Consider the following 24,129-nt stretch of genomic DNA (forward strand, 5'->3'; position numbering starts at 1 on the left):
TTATTATCGCTTCGAAGTGTTTGCAGTGTATATCGTCTCTTCCTTCATCAACATTCATCAAAGGAACGTTGTCCAGTAGACAATGTTGAGTATGAAGAACGAGAATGGGAAGAAAAAGCGCGAGAATTTATCTATATAAATGGCTGTAGCATGGCCATGGCAGAAAGTGTCGTATTGAGGCTCAATGATCGATTCACGATGGTGATGCTGTAAAGCATTAGCTAGAACCCATTGTATATCTACCGTAGTATAACAACAACTCACCTTTAGATCGTCCATATCAGTTATATTCTCATCCGAATAGCCTTTCATGGCCTTGGTGGCCACGGGGCCCATGAAGTTGTTCACAACAGCGAACTCCATCAGGGATAGAAAGACAAACACTGAGCACGATGACATCCAGACGTCTATCGCCTTGACATACGACACGGGCGGCAGCGACTGTTGGGACTGGGTGTTCTGAGTGGCCAGTGTGAGCAAGGATGTTACGCCGAGGGTGACTCGAGCCGGTATGGCTTCCGGTTTAATCCAAAAGGATATCCACGACATGACCACAATTAAAGCAGACGGAATATATGTATGAAATAAATGGTAGCCCAAACGTCGTCTCAAATTGAACACAATGGCTAGGCAGGTGAAGTTGCCTGAAAGGAATGGAATATAAATACCTTTGATATAATTGAATTAGTTCCAGGGCCTTACCGGTTGAGTATTCTATAGTGCAATCCGTCGTATAGTTGTTGGAAATGTCCAATTGTGGCAGCTCTATCTCCGCATTGACCACAAGTGGGTCGGTCATATTCCAAATAAAGACCAAGTCCTCCACTGTATGGGATACTGTAATTCGAAACTCATTTTGAATTATCTAAAACAAAACCCTCGTATGTGCACAAATAGATTTGAATAAAAGGCGAGAAAAGGGCAAAGGTCAGAGCATACATACAATACAGAGCAACAAAGGAGTTATTCTAGATATTGCCACTTACAACTCTCAATCATCATGGAACAGATTTGTGTGTCATGCGGATAGGATTCGAATTTCATGGCACAGGACAGAACCAGCGTTAGCTTCGACATGTAGAGCAGCGTTTTGTCATGATATAACCAAAGATAGTGATTCGGTATGCTCATCTCGTGGAAAGTGACCTTTTTCGCATTCTTAAAAAAGCAATCGGGACGCCAAATACTGTGCAGCCAATCCACATCCAGGATACGATACTGTTCGCTCATGTTCTCGGGTAATCTTAGTCGAGGATCGCGCCAGCTTTGTGCAAGAAATATGTCCGTCACGTAGGTCTACAGAAATCAGAAATCCGAAATCAATGACAAAAAAAGAGACAGGTCAACACATACCATGGATTCCTCATTAATTGAATCTAGGGAGAGTACGGTTACATGGAAGTAAACGACTGTTGGCTGACCCAAAAGCTTGGGGGCACGATTCTTATCGTATGTTTTCGAAGGTATTGGCAATATGTCGGGCAGCGATAGACTCGATTCGTAATGGGAAACCAGCTCGGCGCTCTCCGTATTGTTTCTACAAGGAGATTAAAATGAGCTTATATGCTGCACACAACACAGACAACCTTGTAGAGAACTTTTGATGAAAATGGTTGGCCATCCATTTCATTCCATTAGGCTGGGTGTGGTACGAGTATTTACCTGAAACCATGAACACAATTGCACAGCAAAATCGATTTCTCGACTATATGCAGAATGATTGCGACTGCAATCAGGCATTTGTATTTTCTCAATTGATTACTAATTTTTTGCATTATGAACACACAACTTAACTTTGAATTTTAATAGTAGGTAATACGAGTATGTAGTGCAGTGTTTTGCGACACATTGCTCTGCAGTCCATGTCATTTTTCGAATTTTCCGAATTTATTAAAATAAACCTGATCGCATTATGCAATAAATGCTGGGAATTTCTTTGGTTTATGGTTCTTTTGTAGCAAAACAGAGTTATTTACACGAATGCGAGGCGGGGCGGCACTGCAAAAGTGTGATAAATTAATTTCTAAGGTTTCATTCGCATTCCTCACACACTACTTTTCAAATTGACAACTGACCCCGGTCTGCGACATCAGGCAGAACAATTATGCGTAACGGGCGACAGACATTCGACAGGGGATTTCATTTAAATATGCAAAAAGTATTAACCGATATGTATATACATATATTTACATATCATGTAAAGCAAGAGAAAAGTTTAAGTTGTACGAATTTTGAAAATCAAACGAGCCGCCAACTGGCGCTGCCACCTTGTAAGATTTCATGTTTGCCGTTATTCCACATCCCCGCTAACCAGGGCTGCAAGCCATCTCTGGTCTGCCACAGCAGGCAGAGCAATTATGCAAAAAAGATTTAACCGATATGTATATATATATATATCATGCAAGGCAAGAGAAAAGTTTAAGTTGCACGAAATTGCGCCCTGTGAAAGAATGAAAATCAAATGAGTCGTCAACTGGCGCTGCCACCTTGTAAGATTTCATGTTTGCCGTTATCCGACATCCCGACAGCCCTAACCAGGGCTGCAATACCAGCGATGGCTTGCAGCCCTAACACTAACAGCTGTTTCAAGCGACGTCCCAAAATATTGATTTTTGAAATTTTTAAATGTAACAAATGTACGAAATGGGGCGAAGCTAGAAATTAATAACCAATACTACCTGCATTAAAATTCAAGACACGCTTCGAAAAAGCTTGGGAGAGATGAACAAATGTGAAGGTAAGTGGCTAAATCTGCACGCAAATATTTCCCCGTGTCGGGTCGTTTCGGGTGGAGAGGTGGGAGGTGACTTCATCTCCTTTGTTGTCCGCCTCTGCTGCGGCGCATTGTGCAACTTGTGGATATTGATTAATTGCAAGAAAGTAAAGATACATACCGTTTTAAATTTCGTTGAAGGTGGAATTGAAAATTAGAACAACAGCCAGACATTTCCAAGAGGTGCGGTGCATGTGAAAATTGTTACCATCTGAATCGGACTCGGACGCGACCTTAAATACCACCACACCACAATGGATATAATGATGGATTCACCCAAAGCCAACAACAACATGAATAAAGTGTCTCCCGTTGACAAGATGAGCTCCAGCATCAACAGCACCCTGGAGGACACAACACCCAGTGATTCAGGGGTGCAGTTGCTCGACTCCGAGAACAGCGATGTGATGCTGGAGTCCATGTGCTCCTATGAGGAGAACTCGAGACCGCTGAAAGTCCCTTCCCCCCAGCTACCTTCCATAGACCCCAACTCCAATGTGGCACCGGCTGAGTCCATGATAACTAGTGATTGTTCGACCTTTGACACCACTGAGAAAATTGTGTACAGGCGAAAGGTGCACAAGACTTCGTCCGCATCTAAAGCCCCGAAAAAGCGAGTGTCCTTTCACGAGGATATTCTGAAGAACACTCGCACCGACAACATTCACATAGAGCATGGCTTTATAACGTACAAAAACGGCCGCAAGCTGGCCTTTGCAAACTCGGCGGGTGTGGCAGGTGCCCCCGGCCGGTATTCCTGGTGCCCGGAGCGAGAGCGTTTCGAGGGACCCAATGAGATCTCTGCAGCTGGCAGAGATTATGATGATGGCGATGGTGAAGATGCAATGTCCGGCGGTGGTGGAGGTGGTCGCAGACGACATTTGGTGTACAGAAATGCCTGTTCGGATGTGCTGGACTACGTGAACACGGACATGTTCGATACGAATGAGCCCGTTGGCCTGCAGTACGACTCATCGGGTGTCTTCGAATATACCCCGTCTGGGCAGAAACAGCTGCAGCAGGCAGAGCCTGTCCTATACAATTGCGTTTGCAGCAGCTCCAACTCCAGCCTGGATTCGGACGAACAGGACAAGAACTCCAATGCCAATCGAAAACAATACGAGCAGGCCAAGAGCAGCTCCTGCGATTGCATCGGCATGAGTAATGCAAACAACAATTTGATTGGTAAGACAAAAGACGAGAGAAGATCCCCTTCCAGATAACTTAAGATTCATACTCACTCGTATTTGTAATCTCTATCGAACAGGTGACAACTGCTACTACTCGGAGCCCAACATTGGCGATGCCGATGGTGGTCCCACAATGAAATCAGTTTGGAACAAGGAGAAAAAGCCAAAATCCAGCTGCCTTAAAAAAACCAAACGTCAGACAAACATTATTCTGGAACAAGATCTCAATGGCCGCGTCAAGACCTTTAATGTCCACGACATTAAGCATCAACTAATCGACAACAGCAGCAAAATGATATTCGGCTCCTTGAAAAGTATATTCACGATGCCCTTGCCGGAACGCGGTGTGCCCGAGGGGTCAGAGGACCTACAGGCGGTGGTGGAGTGCGTCCCAGAACTGGAGAACACGCTGGAAGCCAAAACAAATCGTGCAATCGTGGAGTCGCCCACGCTCAAAGCCAAGCCATTCCTGAGCAAAAGTCTCGATGGTAATAAACAAGCACAGTCGGTTAAGAAATTTGTGCACAACGTAGATGAGCAGCTTCGGCATAAGAATGACGATAGCTCCATCGAAGCCTCGCCCACAGAGACAAGACCATCTTTACAACGTCAGGAGGAGTTCGATAAGGAAACAGTCATAGCAGCCATAAGCAGCATTCCGAATGAATTCCGCAGCAAATTTATTATCAACTGCGAAAGCACTGTCTTCGAGCACACTGGCGTGTCCTACGAGACTGGGGCTGGGCAGCCGCAGCCAGACTTCTCCAACACAGCTCCACGCCACTCCAGCGTAGCCAGTTTGCTGGAGCAAAACACACCCATAGCCAAGCCAGCAGCTAATCAGATCAAGAAGTCGTTCATGGATGCACCCATAGCTAAGACGTTTAGTAATTTCTTTCGCAGCCTGAAGGAAAGCACAAGTGCTGTCGGAACTCCAGTTGAAAGGCCAGAGGAAAATGCAGCCCCAGGCCCAGCCCCAGCACTAGCTCCAACTCCTGATGATTGTACTAGTAAGAAATAAATTAAATCCAAACCAATTTTGTAATCTCATCTAATGTTGAATGTAATTAACAGCTCTAAAAATGTCTAAGCCACAACAACAAGCTCCCTCCAGCTGTAAGATGTACAGAAATCACTCTTCATCCACCATATCGGAACCTACAAGTTCCACCAACAACAGCAGCAGCCACCACCAAATATCCAACCAGCAACCGAATAATACAGATCGCCATTCACGTCATCTGGCCTCTCCTCTAAAGAAACATGGCCAGCCAATGCTGCCGACTCGATACTACGACCAGCAGCAGCTCCACAGTCGTAGCCTTCACAGCCCCAACAGCTATCTGGCAGCTCGCGGCGGCCCTGGCGGAAGTGGACGCGACTCAAAAAGCACCATTCTGAGCGAGGAATACGATGATATACTTACCATAACCACCACAGATACGACAAACGACAAGCGTTCCATGGACAGTGATCTGGTGATCGTTGACTACACCGATGTGGACTATGCTCATCTTCTGAAACCTCCAGCCCCCGCAGCCAAGACCTCATTAATCAATCGATTCCTTCGAAATGTCACCCAGAAGAAAATACTAGAAACCTCCATACGAAAGAACAATTTCTTTGCGGATAAACTGCGGAGCGAACAGAGGCTTTATGTCAAGGGGGCGCGACCCAAGAACTATGAGCTAATAGATGACCTAAATGCGGAGATCGCAATGGAAATTGAAATGTGTGGAACGAATTCCCCGCGCCGTGAGCTGGCTGTGAGCCTGGACACGGATACGCCAGAGAGTGTATCCAGCTTTGAGCTTGGCATCGGGGAAATATCGATTGACTTGTTTCATGGAAGAAGTCTGCTTAATTTAAAAGATTCCAATGAGCAGCTTTTGAAGGTATTCAAGCTCTATACGGGCTACAGCAGCGAGGGTGTTATGACCCCAGTGTTGGTTTTGCTGACGGACAGGACACTGTATGTGGCAGATCTGGCAGATCAGGTTCGTCTCTGTGCCAAGTTCGTTTTGGCCTACAAAGACTTGGATGTCATTTTGGTAAGAAGAGAATCCGTTGCGACATCTACTACTACTATTGTATCTGGATTATAATCCGAACTAACATTTTTTAAGATGGGTCCCTTCGGCAATACGGTTCTACTGAGTAACAGCATGCGGGACATGCAGCAGGTTTTACTGGCAGGTGGACCATATCCAGCAGGATCCCTTGTTGCCAATTTGGAGCTTTGTGCCAGACGCAGCGGCGCCACTCTACCGGCTGTGGGTCAACTGACATTGGAGCATTTGGCCCCGCTGCAGGCTTTTGTTCGAGCCAACAGCTGTGTGGGCATCGACGAACACTGGCTATTCTATGCCGTCGTCAATGTGCCAGCTGGCGATGCACTAAGAGCAGATTCACCTGGTGAGCCACTGGGGCCATCTATTAAGGGATTCCTCATGCACCGCCGGTTTAAGGAAACAGCAACCACGACAGCAGCGAGCAGGGTGTACTGGCAGGCAGGATACTTTTCATTGAAGTCCGTGTTCTGAGGCGTTTTAGAGATCAATTATTGAAATGGTAATACTTTTTTGTAGAGCCGGCGTCTTGTATATGTTTAACGACTCCACCCAGACGCGTCCCAGTTGGGCAATGGCTCTTGCCGAGTGTCAAGGTGCCCGACGGACTCTCAAGTCCGAGCGACCCCATTGCTTTGAGATTATGTTAAAGGGTGAACTCCTCCAAATGGCCGCACCGGATGAGTATGTGGCATCCGAATGGTTGCAAGCCCTTATACAGTCGGCCACTGGCGTAAGTCATGATAAAATACAGTGAGAATTTACTTTTAAATCTGTTAAATAATATAATTTCGTTCCAGCATTTGATACCGCAAGAGAAACACAAAACCTTGGGCTGCACTCTAATCGTTACAGAAAATCACTTGATAACCTTGCGTGAAGATTTCTCGGCACCCTTGAGGCCACTTATCCATCAGGTGGATACCAACGTGGTTCCACAAACCAAACAACTCTTATATGAAGAAGAGCTGTTGAGTGTTTTTGAAACTAGTAGCCTGGTACGTGATCGGAATATCGTAGATTGCTGTAAATAATAACCATATTAATATATTTCTTGCAGATGGGCTCCACAATGAGTACACCGACTCGGGGGACTCAGCGGTCTTTCTCTTCTCTGAGCTCGACGCCTACAAAGAATGGAAACGATCCGGATATGTCTAAGGAAAATACGTCCTCTCCGGGAAAATCTCAACGAATGAGTAGTGTATATGGAAAGAACTCTGGTCTGGCGATACTCACGTGTGGGGACATCAAAGCCATGACTGGCATTAAGATAACCTCGCGTGCGGAGACCTGGTGGTGCATACTGGAGTTTTCGTGCCAGGAGGCGCCCTTGGAGAGTCTCGATGATTTGGTAATCTTTTTTGCCAGCAGCATGGAAATGCAACGATTTTTGCGATTACTGGAACAGCTTTGGCAGGCAAAGAATGTATGTCACACAAGAACTAATCGCCTGATTCTTTTACTGATTGCATCGTTTCGTTCAACTTTTAGAACGATCTCTTTCCAATAACAATACTGGACGATGGTGAAGATTTAGCCGAGCAGTGCACCCTTCTCTATATAGACACCAATCGAGCATGGGAGCCCTTGCTATCGGCGGCAATGGGTTAAGACGCTTAATGCTCAAAGCTTATACCACATTTAGTACATATATACTCCATTTACAAACCTATACAAAATTTATTTCCATAAATACTACCTATGGTATATCTAAAGTGTTAAAAATACTATCCAGAATACTCAAACTAGCTAAAGAACAAATAACTTAGTATTTATATGCGTACGTAGTCGGTATTGTGTGTATTATGATTTTTGTATTGCCTGCTGCCTTCGCTTGACCATGTATTTCCATTGATTTGCGCTGTTATATCTACATTGTATGTATATTTTTGTGATATTAAACATAAACATTTCTAATCATTTTCCTAGGTTGTATTTCAGTTACATATATTTGTTTTCTAAATTAAATACTCTTACCTTTGATAAATATACAAACACGATACGTAAATGAAGCTACATGGTGCTGATGGTAATATGATAATATTTTGTATGGAATCGCTGGTAGTTGTTGGTTTATGGATGGTCTACTGGTATGTCCAGTACAGTACAATATGTTATATTTCGGGGGGATTGGATTTGGTTTTTTACAGAATGCCGCATTTCAATGCATGCAATGCTTTTTCAATTAGCAAAGATTAAATTCCATGCCCCCTTACGCACTCAGCCCCAGCCTCAGCTCAACCTTTGCCACAAACTCATAATAATTAATAAAATGAATAAACGTGATTATGAACCTAATTTTTATTGTATCTTAAGCTCTTTGAATGATGAGTTGAGCTGTCCGAGCAAGTGTGAGGTTTCTTCCTTTTCTCTAGGCCGGGTATTAGCTGCAGCAGCAAGGGGGGGTATGGTATGGTAGTATGAGTAGGTACATATGTATTGTACACATGTACATGCATGCATATGTGCCTCTCGAAATGGGGGTCTTGAGAGGATGCTGAAGAGGAATACGAGTTAAGTGTGTGCCTGTACATACCTGCAGGTACATTTTACTCATATTTCATAAACACATACATACATGCATACATATATATGTATATGCATATGTATGCACATGTGATATAAATACATACATATACATACATATACATACATATACCCACAACTAAACAGCACCCAGTGCCGGTGATCGAGTAACACGGAAACTTTCCGACATCATTTCGTACACTTATGCGGCCTGATGAGCAAAACTAATAATTATTATAATTGGAAAATGTGGATATAAATTCATTATAAACAACAATGTACATGCATACATACATACATACATACATATGTATGTAACAGTTGCAGCTCAAAAATCAAGCTAAACAAAGCATTGCATTCAATCGTCCAAGAGAGAGGGAGAGAGAGTGAAAGAAAAAAATACACAGAGAGAGAGAGAGAGAATGAGGAATAAGGAGAATAGGAGAGAAACGTAAAAAACTCCAACCCTCTTAATAAGTCAAACGAGTAGAAGACAAGACTGCAACAGGAAAAAACAAGAATGAGAAAAATATACATACAAACATACATATGTACGTACACACACATTTGAGCATATAAAGAGAATTTCCAGTCGCAGCGACTTGAATATGCGCTACTACGTTTTGGATATTAATTTCAACAAGTTCAAAGAATTGGCAGCCCATGCATATATTCGTGTTCCCAAATAAGCAATACCGATAAATGTATGCATGTATTTATATATGTATGCATGTATTGCAGTCTGAAACACTCAACTCCATATTTGATTGCTTGATCCTATCCAACGTATGCAGATGCAGTGGATCTAGAAAAGCTCAAACACTTGGGGACGCTTGAGAGAGAACACAGCTCTTGGGTCTGTTCATGCTTTCTTTTGCTGCTGGACTCACTTTCATTAATACAAGCATTGGCGAGCAAACGCAGCAGCAGAATCAAATGCAACGAGAGCAATGCGCCCGAGAATGCTCGCTCTTCTCTGTGCTTCTCTCTCTCTCTGTCTCTCTAGGCAAACAGATCCCAGATACATGCACACACCGTATGTATGTATGTGCGCTCGCATGTAAACGTATAAGTGCACAGCAATACCACACAACCCCAAAAAGTTGGAAAACCAAATAAAAATACAAGGCGCATTGTGTGTGCGTTTTCTTGTTTCAGATATCACCGACTTTTGAATGCACTCTGAATGATGTCGCCATATAGAGATATAATGCACACATATATCATGTACAGTGCATTTTTGGAATTCTGTGAACATTTGGAAACACAGCAGAGAGCATAAATACATCTCTGACTCATGTCCTGCATATTTTTAGTTCATAAACCATACAACATACTAATTCGAAGCGAAACGAAACGCAAATGTACAACTAAATCCACATTCAAAAAGTCATCCTGCTTGGCGCTGTTGTCAATTCATTGTTTTTGCTTCAGCAGCAACAAAAAAGTAGCTCATCTCAGTCGAAAACCAGTTTTTATGCTGTTAACCGGTTTTCATCCTGATAGCTTACAGCGAATTTCGTGTCTCGCTGTGTCTGTGGCTGCGGCTGCGTCAGTTCCAACATAAATTGCAGTTCGCTTGCACAGAAGATATTCAGCAGCGGACTAATTCTAGCATTTGGCTAATCGAGAGGAGAGGTTGGGCAAGTGTCATATGCCCAACGCTCAATGCAGCAAAATGTAAGGAACGTACAAATAAACGCGCATTTTCCAGAGAAGTAGAAAAACTTCCACCCTCAAAGCGGCACACAACATGCGCGCTTACATACACACACACACACACACTACACATAGATACACAGCGAACTAACACAAACATGTAAGAATGCTGCAGTCGACGAAGAAATAATTGTAAGGTCTATTCGACGGCTGCATACCGAGTACCTGCCTCCATCCCAACATATGCGGCCTGCAAAGGCACGGCCCGGCACGCCACGCTCAAAACAGGAATTATCACTTCGGCTTAAATATAAATAAACGGCTAGAGGGACACGCACTCGGGGCATGTTTCAAAATTGTTCCCTTTTTCAGGCTCCGCATGTTCATGTGCACAAATCGAACAGGCCTAATATACCCGAATAACAACCTATGGTATGTCACTGTCATTTGCGTCGCAGTCGCTGCCGCCGTCCGCGTTGTGTCTGTGTTGCCTGCCCCAGTGTTTCCGCTTTCTTTCGTTGTAATGTTACTTTTAGTTTGAATTCGGAGCCTCGACGAGCCGGTTGGAAGCGAGATTTTAGTTTAATTCTGCTTGGGTGTGTGCGTGTTTAGTTTAAACGAAATTGAAAGTTGTACACTTTACTACCCCCGAAAAAGCGAAGCACAGCATAAAATTGTGCGCTCATACGCGCGCGTTTGCGACTGTGTGTGTGCGTGTGTGTGTGTGTATGTGTAAACGCGAGCGTGTGTTTGCATTAGTTTGTGTGTGTGTGCCACGCCACGCCACACCAACGGAAACCAACCCCCACCAACAACAGAATAAAACAAGAAAACAACAACAAACAAGAAAAGTTAGCACCACCCACTCTTGGAAAACTGCCGCATAGAGTTCAGCGTCATCGCCATCAACATCACCGTCGCGCCGTAGCCGTTGTTGCCGTTTCATCATTGCCTGTGCTTGTGCCTGTGCCTGTGCCTGTCTCTGGTTTCGGCTTAATAGCGATCGGGGATCGCGTTGTGTAAATTGTGCAAAAAAAAATACATACATATATCTACTATAGTGTAACGGATAAGTGAAGCAAACCGATTTGAGAATACAAGATCTATACAAGCTATTTGCCGAGACGAGGCGAGACCCCCGCCGCCCGTCCCCATCCCGCCGTGACAACCGATAGCCGACAAACTGCTATGATGAATTTCTCCGCGTTTGGTGGCCCGTTCTCTGGCATACATCAATTCGCTGCTAAGTTTGATGCACAAACGCCGGGTGCATTTGGAACGCCGCCTGCGAACGCAGCAGCCGCTGCAGCCGCAGCAGGAACCGATAATCATGTACAGCGCTATCAGACCAATGGCAATCATTTTAATCAGAATGTGGCCAACGGTAAGTGCATATACCAACTCCCATACAGAGGCAAGCATGCACGTGCTTGTGCGAGAGTGTGAGTGTGTATGAGTGCGTGTATGTGTGCGTGCTTGTATGTATGTATAACATAATCACTAAAAATTTATTTTATTTTTATCGATTTATTTTCGCCCCGCTGCTAGCAGTTCAGCAGCGGCGACGTTTACGGCAACGCCGACGCCGACGCCAGCGTCATAGCGTCAGGGCATACACTCTCACTCGGCAGCGACGATGTTCGGCTGCCGCTTATACCCGCCTCTATGCCCTACACAACGCTTCGGTTCGGTGTATTATGTATCGATGGTATGGAAGGAACGGAACTGAGCTGGACTGTTGTTTTGTTGGATATTTTATATAGGGAATTACGTTACGTTTTTGGTATTATGCTTCGTAGATTCGATTGGATCGGATGAGTCCAGGTTAGAGAACCTTTAATGTTTGGTTCGCTTCTTTATTGTGGTCTAGGCCTCGCTTTAAGATTATGACCGTTTTGTGTCTCTGATTATTAGTACGCATCGCTTGCAGGTTTCTAGTTTCGAGGAACTGCAAGTGAAAGGAAGAATCATTTCGTGCACATACAAACATACACTTTTGTTGTGTGTGTGTGTACATATGGGGATATATTTCCACCCCCATCCCTTATAGCACTAGTAGACATCTTCATACGAGGGCTAGTCCAATTTGTAAACCGCACTACAATTGGGGGTTGGTGAGCGGGGAACGGAACGACGACATATACCCTGTCATCAAAGCAGAATATAACGATTTTTTTTTGTTGTTTTTGTTTTGCGCTCTTTTTTTTATATATATTCTACTCTATGTTTTGAGTCATTACCACCCACCCCCTTTTCGGCTAGTGGGTGTAAGCTTGCGAGTGCGAATGTGCGAATAGGCGAATGTGTGTGTGTGTGTGTGGCTGCTGCTGCCAGTTTTTCTTGGTGTGTTGCTGTGTGTTTTGCTTGGCTTGAAAATGCAATGAACTCAAATAACTTTTGAATTTGCTGCATTTCACTTTGTTGTTTGGTCGGGGTGGGTTTTTCTCTCGCAGCTACTTAAGCACATACATAGAAAATACAATTAAACAGACACACACACACACACACACGTATGGTACATATAGGACAGTATACAGATGTATGTACATACCGTACGTACGTGTGAGCACAGTTTACAACCCCCAACCAAAAAGCGCCTGCTATTGCTATTGCTTTTTTAATTGCACTGACTTCCTGCCAAGTTGCAATATTTCTTGTGGAAGGGTGTGACCGACCGACCACCATGCAACCCCTACTGGGCCTTCAATTGCTCACCTCTCTCCCTTCCTTCCTGCGCTCGTGACGCGAATACATAGGGCAAGCCAGGCATCCTAGTTCCAATCACCCCCACTTCTTTCTTGTGTTGTGTTCTCCATCTCCATAACCATTTCCATCTCCATCTCCTTATCAATTCTAATTAGTTGCATTTTCTTGCATAATTGGATTCCCCGGCCAGGCACCGCATCCCCCATCCTTCAGAGCACACATTTCATAATTTATTTTTGCTATGGCAACAATGGCTCCGCTCTCGGACATATGTTGTATGTTGTTTGCATTTATTGGAAAGTGAAGAACTAAACGCAGACCCAAACTCCACAGCTCCAGAGGTTCATTGATCCCGGCTTTTGAGCTACGCATTATATTTCCAGTTTAGCGTTTTATTTTTTTTTGTATTTTTCTTTTACCTGCTATAACAGGAAAATGCCTGTGCTGGTGTGTGTGCGTGTGGGCTGCTCTTTTATCTCTCTTTTATATACATATAGCTGTACGTAATCTATGCAGTCCGTGTGCCTGTGCCTGTCCGTGTGCCTGTGCGTGTGCGTACGGCTCTGTGGTTGATCCCATGCAGGCGGCGGCAGGTAAACTGTCCCACGTCGACGCCGGCCCGGCACTCGGGCTACTGCGTTTTCTCGTCGCCTATTAGCTGTATTATCGTTGGCAGCGCCGGGAGCTATCTCCGATGCAGATGCATTCGAATATATAGTAGTTTCGGCGTCGCTTTTCGGTTGTAAAAATTGTTATTAGGCTACCAGGAAATATGCAGATATCGCCGCTCGCCGACCCTCGCCTGGCGGTTCGTCCTCAATAGAAGATGGTGTGGCCGAGATAGGAAAACACGCGTGAGTCATTTTCCCGGAATAAAGCAGGATTTTCTACATCTTGAGCAAATAAAGTTATGGCCCGCGATTGGGAAAGACAACAGCTATTAAGCGGCTTAAGTAAATCTGTTGGCACTCGTTAAATTGTGGATTGTATGTACATGTTACCGGACACCAACGGGTATCTTGTTGTCGAGGACACTTTCCCTAAAGTACGGCAAGGGGGGGGGGGGGGGGTCTAATGTGCCAACGCAGACACCCAGGCCATAAACCATTTGCATTTTTATGTACCTATGTACACACATTTGTACATATGCCCGAGTGTGAATGGTGGCGGCTGGTTACACCCCCAACGTTGCCTGGATGTATGCAACACTAAAAATGTGCGCATGATAAAGCAGTGAGGAAGAGAAGGAGACCACCCCAGCACCCATCCCCCATCCCCATCACCCCCCCCCCCCCCCCCTTTCCACACATCAGAACTATTAGCAGGACAGTAAATGAGTATCAGTATTCCATGATTAGTTCTTCCCCATTCTCCCGAATAACTTTAAGACTTAAAGCGGCTGGAGAATCATAGAATCGTTGTTGTCATGCTGGCGCGCTGATGACTTAAACCCTGCTACTGGCGCCGTGTATCCCCTCCCCTCCCCGCCCCCACCCAGCCTTTCCTCAAACATTGGACTCTCATACCAACAACCGCAGCAAACTTCGGGTCAAATTTCGCCCAACTCTAGGGGTTGCAGTTTTTCCTAACCACGCCATGGGATGGTCTCTCTCTCTCTCAAGTATCAACTCTCTTTCGTTCATTCTGTCACGCGGCCGCCACTCTCTCTCTCCATATCACTCCCTCACTCTCTGTGTTTTTGGCGCGGGCGCTCTCTTCGCTTTCACTGCCTCTCACACACACACACCCCCACACACCCACACACACACGAATGCAAGCATCTATATGTATGCCGTCACTACAGCCGACACACATAGACATACATAGATAGGTCCAGATAACCGCCATCCGCCATGTTTTCCAAATCGTAGCCCCTGTCCCCCCGCCCAAACCATCGCCCATCCCCCTAATGGCGTATTCCTTTCCATTTTGTTCCACTTTGATGTGAATGATCCGCCCAGGAACCCCACTTGAACTGTCAAAGCCCGCCATTGTATGGGGTCTCTCTCTCTCTCTCGCTCTCTCTCTTTCCGTGTGCTCCGTGTTCCGTACTCCGTTCTCAGTTTGGGGCGCCTCGCTCTTACTCTCCCTTCGGCTGGCCTGGCCCCTGTTTCAACTTCACCGACTTTAACTCGTTGCTCGGCAAAATGGCAACAACGGAGGCGACACCGACATCGACAATGTTCTCTTCTATGTTGTCGTCATCGTCATCGTCATCCTGTTTCATGGGAAAGTGAAGTGAAAAGTGAAATGCTATGAGCAACGCAACGCAACGCAACGCATGCCGGCTCCCGTCCACGCATGCCATGCCTCCTATTTTGTGTTGTTGCTATGGCTTCATTGTAGTCTCTTCTCCTTCTCTCATCTTCGTTGATAACATTTGAACTTCTGATTAAAGATATGGAATTTTTAAAGGAATAGATTGTCGCAGTTTGTTCCCTACGGAATACTTAATGCAATTATCCTTCATTAATAGAGCTTTCCAGAGTATGGCACCTATTCATATCGAATACATTATGGCTCAAGGTCGCTGGCTAATTTATTCAAAGGACAGCCTAGAAAAGTGTTAACAAATAAATTCCAACACTTCCCTTTCTATTGATTGCACTTATATTACGATGATAATGATGTCGTCCTTCCCGTCCAGCCTTATGCTCAAAAGTATCTATCAGATGTGCACACACATATTGTATTTTTTGCCGTTAGTACTGGCGAATGCCTTCGGGTGCCAAGGAAGCTGTAGCTGTAGATGCCACAAGGTAGAAGCCAGTAAAACAAGGCAATTGGCAACAGCCAGAAAATGTTATTTTTAAAACCGAGCACCCGGCTGAGAAATGCTTCAGAAGGCGGCGAAGGAGAGCCCAGAAAAGTAAAAAATGCACACCCACTGGAAAAAAACGGGTGGAACGTTTTTTCTGTGGCATACATTCAGGCGTGTGCGCGTTTGCTGGTTGGCAGGAGGCCGTGCCGCGCCGCGCCGCTCCGCACCGCGGCCGGCATTTTCAGTTTCAGTTTTAATTTCCTTTTTCCTATGTATGCGTTGTCGGGGCACCCGAAAACACGTGTGTACGGGTCTACGCCGTGCGTCAGTGTGTGTTAGTCTGTGTGTGAAAATTTGGCCTTGGCAGACGGCAGGCAGGCGTCTGGCAGAAGGGGGGGGAGGCAGAGGCAGGCGACGACAGCAGGCAGACAACAACAATTGTAGGCAGGCGGCCAGGCACACGCACGTTCTCGACACCGCGCCGAGTAGGAACAGAAGAGAATAGCGTTTGTTAACTACATATACATGGACATGTACATAAACATCTACACTCGCTCGTGTATTTATGTGTCTGTGTATACGGAGGAGAGCTTTTGCGGCGGCGGCCTACACACCGCACTCACACACGAGCGATGCATTTACTTGGCCATGTATGTACGTTCCGTTCCCCACGAATACATGCGTACTCTCTTATGTTCATGTATCGTGCCATATCGTCGTTACTTTGGTCGTTTCGTTTCTGTTTTGTTGCTGTTGTTGTTGTTGTTGGGTTTTGTGCCGGCACCCGATCTTTATTCGGCTGCCAGCTGAGAGCTAGAGGAGCCGGAGAAGGAGCCGCCGCCGGGAAAACTCTAGTCAGCTCTCAGGCCACAGCCGGAGCCGGAGCCAGAGCCAAAGTCAGAGCCCCAGTCAGCAGTCAGCGGCAGTCAGTTGTAGTTAGTCGGCCAGTGTGTGCGTTGTGGAGCTCGCGAGTGCCGGTCCGAAATCGAATTGGATTGCTCTGAGTGCTAGTTATACCTAAATCTAAATCTATACTAAATACTATATACTATATAGTACTATATACAGGCTGTGATAGATAACCCTCCCAGTCCAACAACAAGATGTGTAAATGCAAACTCTGATGAATTTTTCGATTGCCCAAATTGCCCGAATGTCTCCTGTTCTGTTCATCCCGTTAACCCCAATTCCGTTTTTGTCTTTTCAGTTTCGGCAGCAAACAACATGCAATATGGCCAGAATATATCCATACCGTACTCCTCACAGCCGCAGGGTGATCTAAATTTTCTGAATGCAGCCGCTGCAGCCGATCATAAGGGTAAAATCCATCCAAAAATCGAACGTGACCGGGAAGAAGGTGAGTTGTCGTCGTGGGTCGTGGGTCGTTTGGGGGTGGGGGGTGAAGGAAGGGAGCTAAGGAAAATCGGTCGAACGGCAGTACATACCATCCTGCTGTGGGGAGCATTAACAGTACAGCAATGCCGGTTGTGGGTGGGAAGGGAGGCTGAGCTGTACATGGGACTGGCACACACCCGGACATACACATGGGCCATGTACTATATACCGTATTCTGTATACATACGTAGTCTTTTTGGGTTGGTATATGTGTATTTCAAGGACGCACATTATTCTTCGGGCCACATGCATGAGCTTCGCTTCGGCTTCTCGTTATTTATAAATGTTTTTGGGCCTGCCCGCGCCTGTCTGGGACATTGTGTGGGGATTTCGTAGCATACTTTTTCCCTACAAGTGGATATAATTTTATAATTTTGATTACGATTCTGCAAATGCGAAATCTGGCTCGGGGAAATTCCTCTGAAATGAAAGCTTTGCCCACTGCCTTTGCCGGAGGCAGGAAGCGAGGGGGGAGGGACAGGAAAAAGTAGGCTTTCCGCTGCTGTTGCCTGTTCTGTGGCCTTGGGAGTAAATGGTTACTATCCCTGGGACTACATATTAAGAAAATATAAGCCCCCCGAGTAAACACCCACGCAGCCTCTCGCCTCCGGGCTAGGGTGGGGGGGGTGGTCGTCAAGGTGAAGAAAATTGTTGTTGGGGTAGGTTTTTTCTTGTTGTAATTGTAGCAGAAGCTCTTAGGTGCAGGATGAAATTTGATTTGATTTGATTTGATTTGATACGAACTAAAGCGTTCTGTTCTTCCCGTTCTTGTGCAGTTCTCAACCAGCAGATCTTACAGAATGTCAATCAGTCGTGGCAGACGCTGGCCAACACGGCCAACACTGTGGACTATTCATCGCACTTGCTTTCCGCAACACTGCCAATCTCCATACAGCACTTCCTCAAGTATTCGGAGACCATCAAGAAGGAATCCTCCGGCGATGTCCTGAAGAATGGCACGAATCTGGCCAGCCTGGCGCTGGGAGGCGTCGCCCTGACGCCCAGCAATAACGGTGCGAACGGAGGCCACCACAATGGCGGGTTGGTGGGCATGGAGCACGGCGGGCACATGACCAATATGACGGACGCGAACGGCGCCGCGCTGACCAACGGCGCCAGCAATGGCGTCAACGGTAATGCCAATGGACCGGTGACCAACGGTGGAGCCGGGGCAGTGTCCAGCTCAGGGTCGGTGGGCACCACAAACGCGAGTGGGGGCACCACCACGGCCACTGGCAAGAAAACCAAAAAGAAGAAACCACCAAAGGAGAAGAAGCCGCGCCCGAAGCCAGGCGAGATCCGAGAGACGAAAGCGCTGGACGGATCCACGCTCTACTGCTGCCCCGAGTGTCAAATGGCGTACCCGGACCGGAGTCTAATCGAGCAGCACGTCATCTCGCACGCCGTGGAGCGACGCTTCGTTTGCGACATTTGCAATGCGGCCCTCAAGCGCAAGGATCACTTGACCAGACACAAGCTATCCCACATACCGGACAGGCCTCATGTGTGCAATGCAAGTTTTTCAATTGATAGATTCTCCTCTTTGGCTTTCCCGCTTTCATTTGACTGATTTGTCATATAACTTCTGACTATTCCAACAATAGATCTGCATGAAGTCCTTCAAGCGCAAGGAGCAGCTCACTCTGCACATTGTTATCCATTCCGGCGAGAAGAAACATGTCTGCATTGAGTGTGGAAAAGGTACGAGGGCCACAAGCTACACGACTTGAATAACTAAACAACTGAGTATCTAATTCGCTGTTCTTTCATTTAGGTTTCTATCGCAAGGATCACTTACGTAAGCATACGCGCTCCCATATTGCCCGACGCGTCAAGTCCGAGGTATCGGCGCAGAACGTTAACGGATCCGGTGGCAACAATGCACAGAGCAATGCACTACATGGTTCCTGAGGATCGTACAAGGACTTTTGGTAAATTCTCAAACAAATTTCAAGCCATAAAGGCGGCCCAGATGTTGGCAGCACCCTGCTGAAGAAGCTTCTTCGTGAGGATCGTACGGTGCTGGCAGCAGCTGTGCCGCCTTTGAAATTTGTTAAAGAGTTTATCGAAGGTCCTGCTGAGCGTCACCCAACTCCAACTCCCATAACAATAACAGATAACCCTCTGAATAAAAAAAAAACGATGTTATACTTACAATTTGCAAGTATTAGTACGATTTTGTTCACGACACTTTCAGTTCTTTAGCTTTAGTTCTTTCAGTTGAGATTTTCGCACAAAAGTTAAGTAAATTATATAAAGAGAGTATATGAGAGGAGCGGAGAGGAAAGTAAATGTACAAACAAAACAAAACAAAGCAAGATACGGAACAGATTTAAGATGATTTCGAAATTTAGTATGCGCATACATGTTATAAGGGAAGACTCACCATACCATACCACCATACAAAAAAAGTTACTTTCATTTCTCTTTGAGGATCTGTGATCTGTAATTGCTGCATAAAAAACCCAAAACACACACACAACAATTGACAAAACTATCGATCGATAGCTGTTCTAAGAATATAAGTTTTTAATTTGCTTAATTTTAATCAATTTATGTGCAATTAACAACAATTTTGATTTGCCTTTTGAGTTGTCTTGGTCTGTCTTCGCGAGACAACGTGTACCCACTCGTACGATTCATTGTTTCATTGAGTTTTGGTTTCCCACCTACTATTACTCACTCTTTTGCGCATATTAATGAAGTAAGGAACCCTAAAATGAAATTTATTTCTAGTCTTGTATTTTATTTTACCAATAGACAGTAGTAGAGGGGAGCGGAGGAGCCCTCAGAGCAACCAACCCCTCAGATTCGAGGTCATGTAATTTTAAGCTTTTAAACTTGAACGAAAGGAGAACCGAACCTCCTACGCGACACACACACACACACACTAAACAGAAAATGCAATACAAACAAGAAAAATACTTGCATCTTTGCATGCCCCCAACTTCCAGCCATCGTCATTCTTTAGAGCAGAGAGAACTACCACAAAAAAGAAAACTGCAACAATATCTATGTGTAATAGATAGATAGATACACACACACACACACCTATATCCAGCTTACCAATCAATAACTGATAACCAACAAAAAAGAAAAAACAAAACAAATTACAAATAAGAACAGTATAGACAGAAGCCACAGATACCAGATACCAGATATCAGATACCAGATACAAGATAGCAGGATAGCAGATACCAGTAGGCACAGCAGATCAACAAACAAATATTGCAATTTGCTAAACCAATAAGAAAAACAATAACCGAGAAGTAAACTGTATAAAACAATATTTTTATATATATAAAACAAAAGGAAACAGAATAGGAATAAAGGCATAAAACAATAACCGAAATAAAGTGCAAACACTTCGTGCGAGTGACAACGTAATTTACTGTTCAAATACAAAGCATTTTTGAGATTAACGATAAACGTACCATGAATCCCCATACAAGAGGCATACAAGGCTATGCTTCACTCATGATACGATATGATATGATACGATATGCATCCTCGTACGTACACTTGTATAGTTAATATATGACTGCTTCAAACTAATATACGCTAATATACAGAAGATACAGATACATACAGAACATATAGATTTACAGACACACAACTCCCAAATGACCCTTCGTGCTCGAACTTTGATGCCGAAGAGTATGAGAGTACCTCCTGCAGAGTTCGAGCTCGAGAGGGTCATTCAATATTGTTTGGTTTTTCGACGCATTCGGAATATAGTAATGTTTCAACAGCAGCAGCAGGAGCAGAAGCAGCTGCAGCAGCAGCAGTACTAAGTGCATTTCTGTGGAATGTAATGTAATTCAAACACTTGCAGCGAAGTACAAATATTTTAGCACACCTTCAAGAAGAGAAGCCAAGCCCCCCGCCCCCGCCCCCGGCCCCGGCCCCACAAAACACAGCAGGCAACAAGCAGAGCAGCCACATGGCATACGAGGTAGACATAGAAGCAAATCGAAACGAACCACGAGACAAAAGTTAGCCAAAAAGTAAAAACAAAACACTATGCAAAAAACCTTAATACAGTTACTACATTAGAGAGGGTAGCAGCAGTAATATATTAACAAGTTTTTTCTGGCCAAGCAAGCGCTAACTTGGCGACTCTCCAAATGTTGTAACCCCATCCATCATCCATCACCAATCACCCATCAGCCGTCAGTCACCCCCCGCCCAGAGACAATTTATAAACAAAAGTGACAATTTATAAATAATTAAGCGACCTTCACACAGCAAACACAGAAAATGAAAAGTTATTATTTTGCAATTGATTTTCTTGGTCTCTCTCCTAACAAACAAAATACTTAAAATCGCGTAAGAGAATATAAAACAATAAGTTAATAAACAAAAAGTTGCAATAAATGACAAACAAATGAAATTAAATCACTCAGGGATAAAGCCTCCAAAAGAAAACAAAAAAAAAACATAAAATAAATGCAATATTTTAAAAATGAAACAAAAACGAAAAACGAAAACAAAACAAAAATTTAATCTAATGTGAAAAGTACATTTTAAAGTTACGAAAATATTTTAGTATAATACAAGAAGGACGAAAACAAAACAAAACAAAATTTTTTAGAAATTTGCACAAATTTTTGGCATTTTATAAACGCAAAATAAAAAACATAAAACAAAACAAACAAAACATAAAAAGCGAACAAACAACAAAATGACGAAATAGAAACATATTTTCTCACATTTCATTGGCTTAGCGAAGGTATAAAAACTACAGAATAGATCATAACAGAACAGAAAAGAACAGACAGAAATCATAATATATTGTATACATAGACAAACGGTCCGTGCAACATTTAGTGCATTTATATAAAAACAAAAACAAAAAACAAAACCATAGATAAACAACAGTTCATATTTACAGGAAAGGATCGATCGAGAGATCGAGAGTATTGAGTATACAAAAATTTGAAATTAAATAAAAGGAAGGCAGGTCAGGAAGGTGCGGTGCGGTGGCCAAAGATGAAGTTTTAAGTGTAGTTAGAGCGCGATGGTCTGGTCGGAATACGAGTGCAGTGCAGGTTAAGGTTCAGGCAGCAAAAGAAGGCAGAATCGGCGAGTATACATTCGATATACAACTTCGATATATTTAAACAAAAAACACTACTCGTATATGAAAACTGTGTGTATTGAATTTATGTGTAGTGTCTGCTAGGAAAGTTGAGGAAGGATGTTGAGGATATTGAGGATATTGAGGATATTGAAGATGGATGGAGAAGAGCTAAATACATTTAAGGTTAGATTTTCTGCGAAAGGACTGAAGTTAAGGCAACGTAGCGTTTAGATGCAAAATTGAATTGAAAACCGAGTGTTATGGATAATGGAGCGTGCGCGAATGCGAATGGTGACGAAAATTATTTGTTTAAGGCTGGACTTTGTAATTTCAAGCAAAAAACGATAGTAGACAAAACAAAAACAAAAACAAAAACATGTAAAATGCAGATACAATATTTTTATAATTAAAACAAATCGAAACCCAAACCCTGTTCTTAATATGTTTAACTCAACTCTGCAATTATCGTTAAAGACGTATTTACTGTTTGTGATCCAAAATTCATTATTTAAACGTAAATCACAAGGAAGATACATTTGTTGCATGGGCAAGGTTTGAACTAAACATCGGATCAGATCAGATCGGATCAGGGTTCGTGTGGCAACAACCTCACAACTTAAAGACACTATGCAAATACATAGAACAGAACGGACGAAACACTCGTGATTTTTAATACGGGTCATATGCAAAGGTTCAAAACTTTATAGCGACTCGATTTGCAATGTTTTGCAGGTATGTCAAACCTCGACCTTGGACGGTGGACAGTACTTTTGAGGATTATGCGAACCCTTAGAAATAGAGCAGGAACAGTAACTTGTACTTAATTGAAAGAAGATATAAACAAAAAACAACAGCCACTTTGAAATATATTTACTTGAATCAAATAATATTAATGAGTATATATAACTTTGTACTTGAATAATATTTTATTTATATATACCTTAAGTCAATAAAAATTCTAATAAATTATAATCACCTAAAAATGTGTTTTACTCAAATTCTTTGTTTTGGGTTTATATTGTCAAAGGGATTTTTCGGGAAGAATATCTATCATTCTTTCCCTTTTATTCTTATAGTACTACAATAAGACAAACATTTAACGCACTACCCAAGGCCCTAAATCCACGGCTTACAGAGACCAGAGAACAGGTATCGGGATAGAGATATATTTAGACAAGAAATGAAATGCATAAATAGGTAAAAAACTTTCCAAGGTAAGATAAGCTTGAAAAACAGAGTTTTAATATTAATATAAGGAAATATTGTATAAAGATGTGCATACCACGGGTTGACAAGCAACAAGTGTTGAAATGACGTAACATTTACGTCACTTCCCACTTACGTTTTATGCATATTTTGTTTAAAACTTATTTGAGCCCTTAAAATTGCTCAATATTGTAGAAAATAGTTTCAACATTCGGTTAAAATTACATAAGCAGGGCTGAGGGTTCTATCTAACTAGTAATATCAAATAGAATATCAAAATCGAAAATCAATCTCAAAATCCCATCTTTGACTTAGAACGATTAACCCATTGTAGACCAAGGAGTATTTAAATATTCCATCGAAAATAAGGGAAATTTAATCATTTTAGCGCAGTCCAGGTGAAAGATTCGTAGGGTTTGTTGCAATTCAAAAGGAAGGATCGGTAACGTACATTTTAAAAATGAGACGGTATATTTCTGAGGGTCATACTGTATGTACTGACTCGGTATGAAACGGTAATATTCTGCATACCCTAGAAAAAAGAGTATTATAGAATTGCGGAAATGTTTGTCATCCCAAGCTCTAATTAATGAAGAAAGAAGTCAGTCTCTGTTATACAGCTACTTCAACGATATTTGGCAATATTTGCAATATTCTCTTTCGGTTTTTTTGCTTGACCTTTATCGCTAAAACCTTTTTTCCGACAAAATCCAATAAAAGCAAGTACTTAAATACTTACTTAAATAAACCAGTCAAGT

General features: G+C 43.6%; 3 protein-coding genes across 4 annotated transcripts; 2 read left to right on the forward strand and 1 right to left on the reverse strand.

The window, feature by feature from the left end:
* Nucleotides 1-27: 27 nt before the first annotated feature.
* On the reverse strand, nt 28-2,193 carry LOC108155571 (glycine receptor subunit alpha-4). 2 transcript variants are annotated; one of them, XM_017286473.2, is made up of 6 exons: nt 1,663-2,185; nt 1,354-1,537; nt 987-1,296; nt 703-837; nt 265-644; nt 28-207 (listed from the first exon to the last, which is right to left on the reverse strand). In XM_017286473.2, exons 1-6 carry the CDS (start codon nt 1,773-1,775, stop codon nt 58-60), a joined length of 1,272 nt encoding a protein of 423 aa, XP_017141962.1. In that variant the 5' UTR covers nt 1,776-2,185; the 3' UTR covers nt 28-57. The 2 variants fall into 2 exon arrangements, with proteins under 2 accessions (XP_017141962.1, XP_017141960.1); XM_017286471.2 differs by having other exon boundaries at nt 28-644; nt 1,663-2,193.
* Nucleotides 2,194-2,562: 369 nt separating this feature from the next.
* Nucleotides 2,563-7,957, forward strand: LOC108155570. Its single transcript, XM_017286470.2, has 9 exons — nt 2,563-2,737; nt 2,915-3,958; nt 4,041-4,973; nt 5,038-6,014; nt 6,090-6,493; nt 6,552-6,765; nt 6,833-7,030; nt 7,093-7,461; nt 7,527-7,957. The coding sequence occupies exons 2-9, from the start codon at nt 3,028-3,030 to the stop codon at nt 7,644-7,646; spliced, it is 4,146 nt and encodes a 1,381-aa protein (XP_017141959.1). The 5' UTR covers nt 2,563-2,737; nt 2,915-3,027; the 3' UTR covers nt 7,647-7,957.
* Nucleotides 7,958-10,267: 2,310 nt separating this feature from the next.
* Nucleotides 10,268-23,137, forward strand: LOC108155572 (zinc finger protein 92 homolog). Its single transcript, XM_017286474.2, has 5 exons — nt 10,268-11,604; nt 16,895-17,044; nt 17,859-18,595; nt 18,687-18,783; nt 18,857-23,137. Exons 1-5 carry the CDS (start codon nt 11,409-11,411, stop codon nt 18,991-18,993), a joined length of 1,317 nt encoding a protein of 438 aa, XP_017141963.1. The 5' UTR covers nt 10,268-11,408; the 3' UTR covers nt 18,994-23,137.
* Nucleotides 23,138-24,129: the final 992 nt, after the last annotated feature.

Source organism: Drosophila miranda, chromosome 2 (genome assembly GCF_003369915.1).
Source record: "Drosophila miranda strain MSH22 chromosome 2, D.miranda_PacBio2.1, whole genome shotgun sequence".
NCBI classification, from domain to species: Eukaryota; Metazoa; Arthropoda; class Insecta; order Diptera; family Drosophilidae; genus Drosophila; species Drosophila miranda.

What these genes read in the sequence shown, in the direction of transcription:
- LOC108155571 (XM_017286471.2), bottom strand. Translation starts at nt 1,775, where the DNA reads ATGCAAAAAATTAGTAATCAATTGAGAAAATACAAATGCCTGATTGCA. An exon ending in TTCCATGATGATTGAGAGTT is followed by an intron (nt 838 to 986) that starts GTAAGTGGCAAT and finishes TTCGAATTACAG; the next exon opens with TATCCCATACAGTGGAGGAC. An exon ending in CACTATAGAATACTCAACCG is followed by an intron (nt 645 to 702) that starts GTAAGGCCCTGG and finishes CATTCCTTTCAG; the next exon opens with GCAACTTCACCTGCCTAGCC.
- LOC108155570 (XM_017286470.2), top strand. Translation starts at nt 3,028, where the DNA reads ATGGATATAATGATGGATTCACCCAAAGCCAACAACAACATGAATAAA. An exon ending in TGCAAACAACAATTTGATTG is followed by an intron (nt 3,959 to 4,040) that starts GTAAGACAAAAG and finishes TCTATCGAACAG; the next exon opens with GTGACAACTGCTACTACTCG. An exon ending in AACTCCTGATGATTGTACTA is followed by an intron (nt 4,974 to 5,037) that starts GTAAGAAATAAA and finishes TGTAATTAACAG; the next exon opens with CTCTAAAAATGTCTAAGCCA.
- LOC108155572 (XM_017286474.2), top strand. Translation starts at nt 11,409, where the DNA reads ATGATGAATTTCTCCGCGTTTGGTGGCCCGTTCTCTGGCATACATCAA. An exon ending in ACAGGCCTCATGTGTGCAAT is followed by an intron (nt 18,596 to 18,686) that starts GCAAGTTTTTCA and finishes TTCCAACAATAG; the next exon opens with ATCTGCATGAAGTCCTTCAA. An exon ending in CTGCATTGAGTGTGGAAAAG is followed by an intron (nt 18,784 to 18,856) that starts GTACGAGGGCCA and finishes TCTTTCATTTAG; the next exon opens with GTTTCTATCGCAAGGATCAC.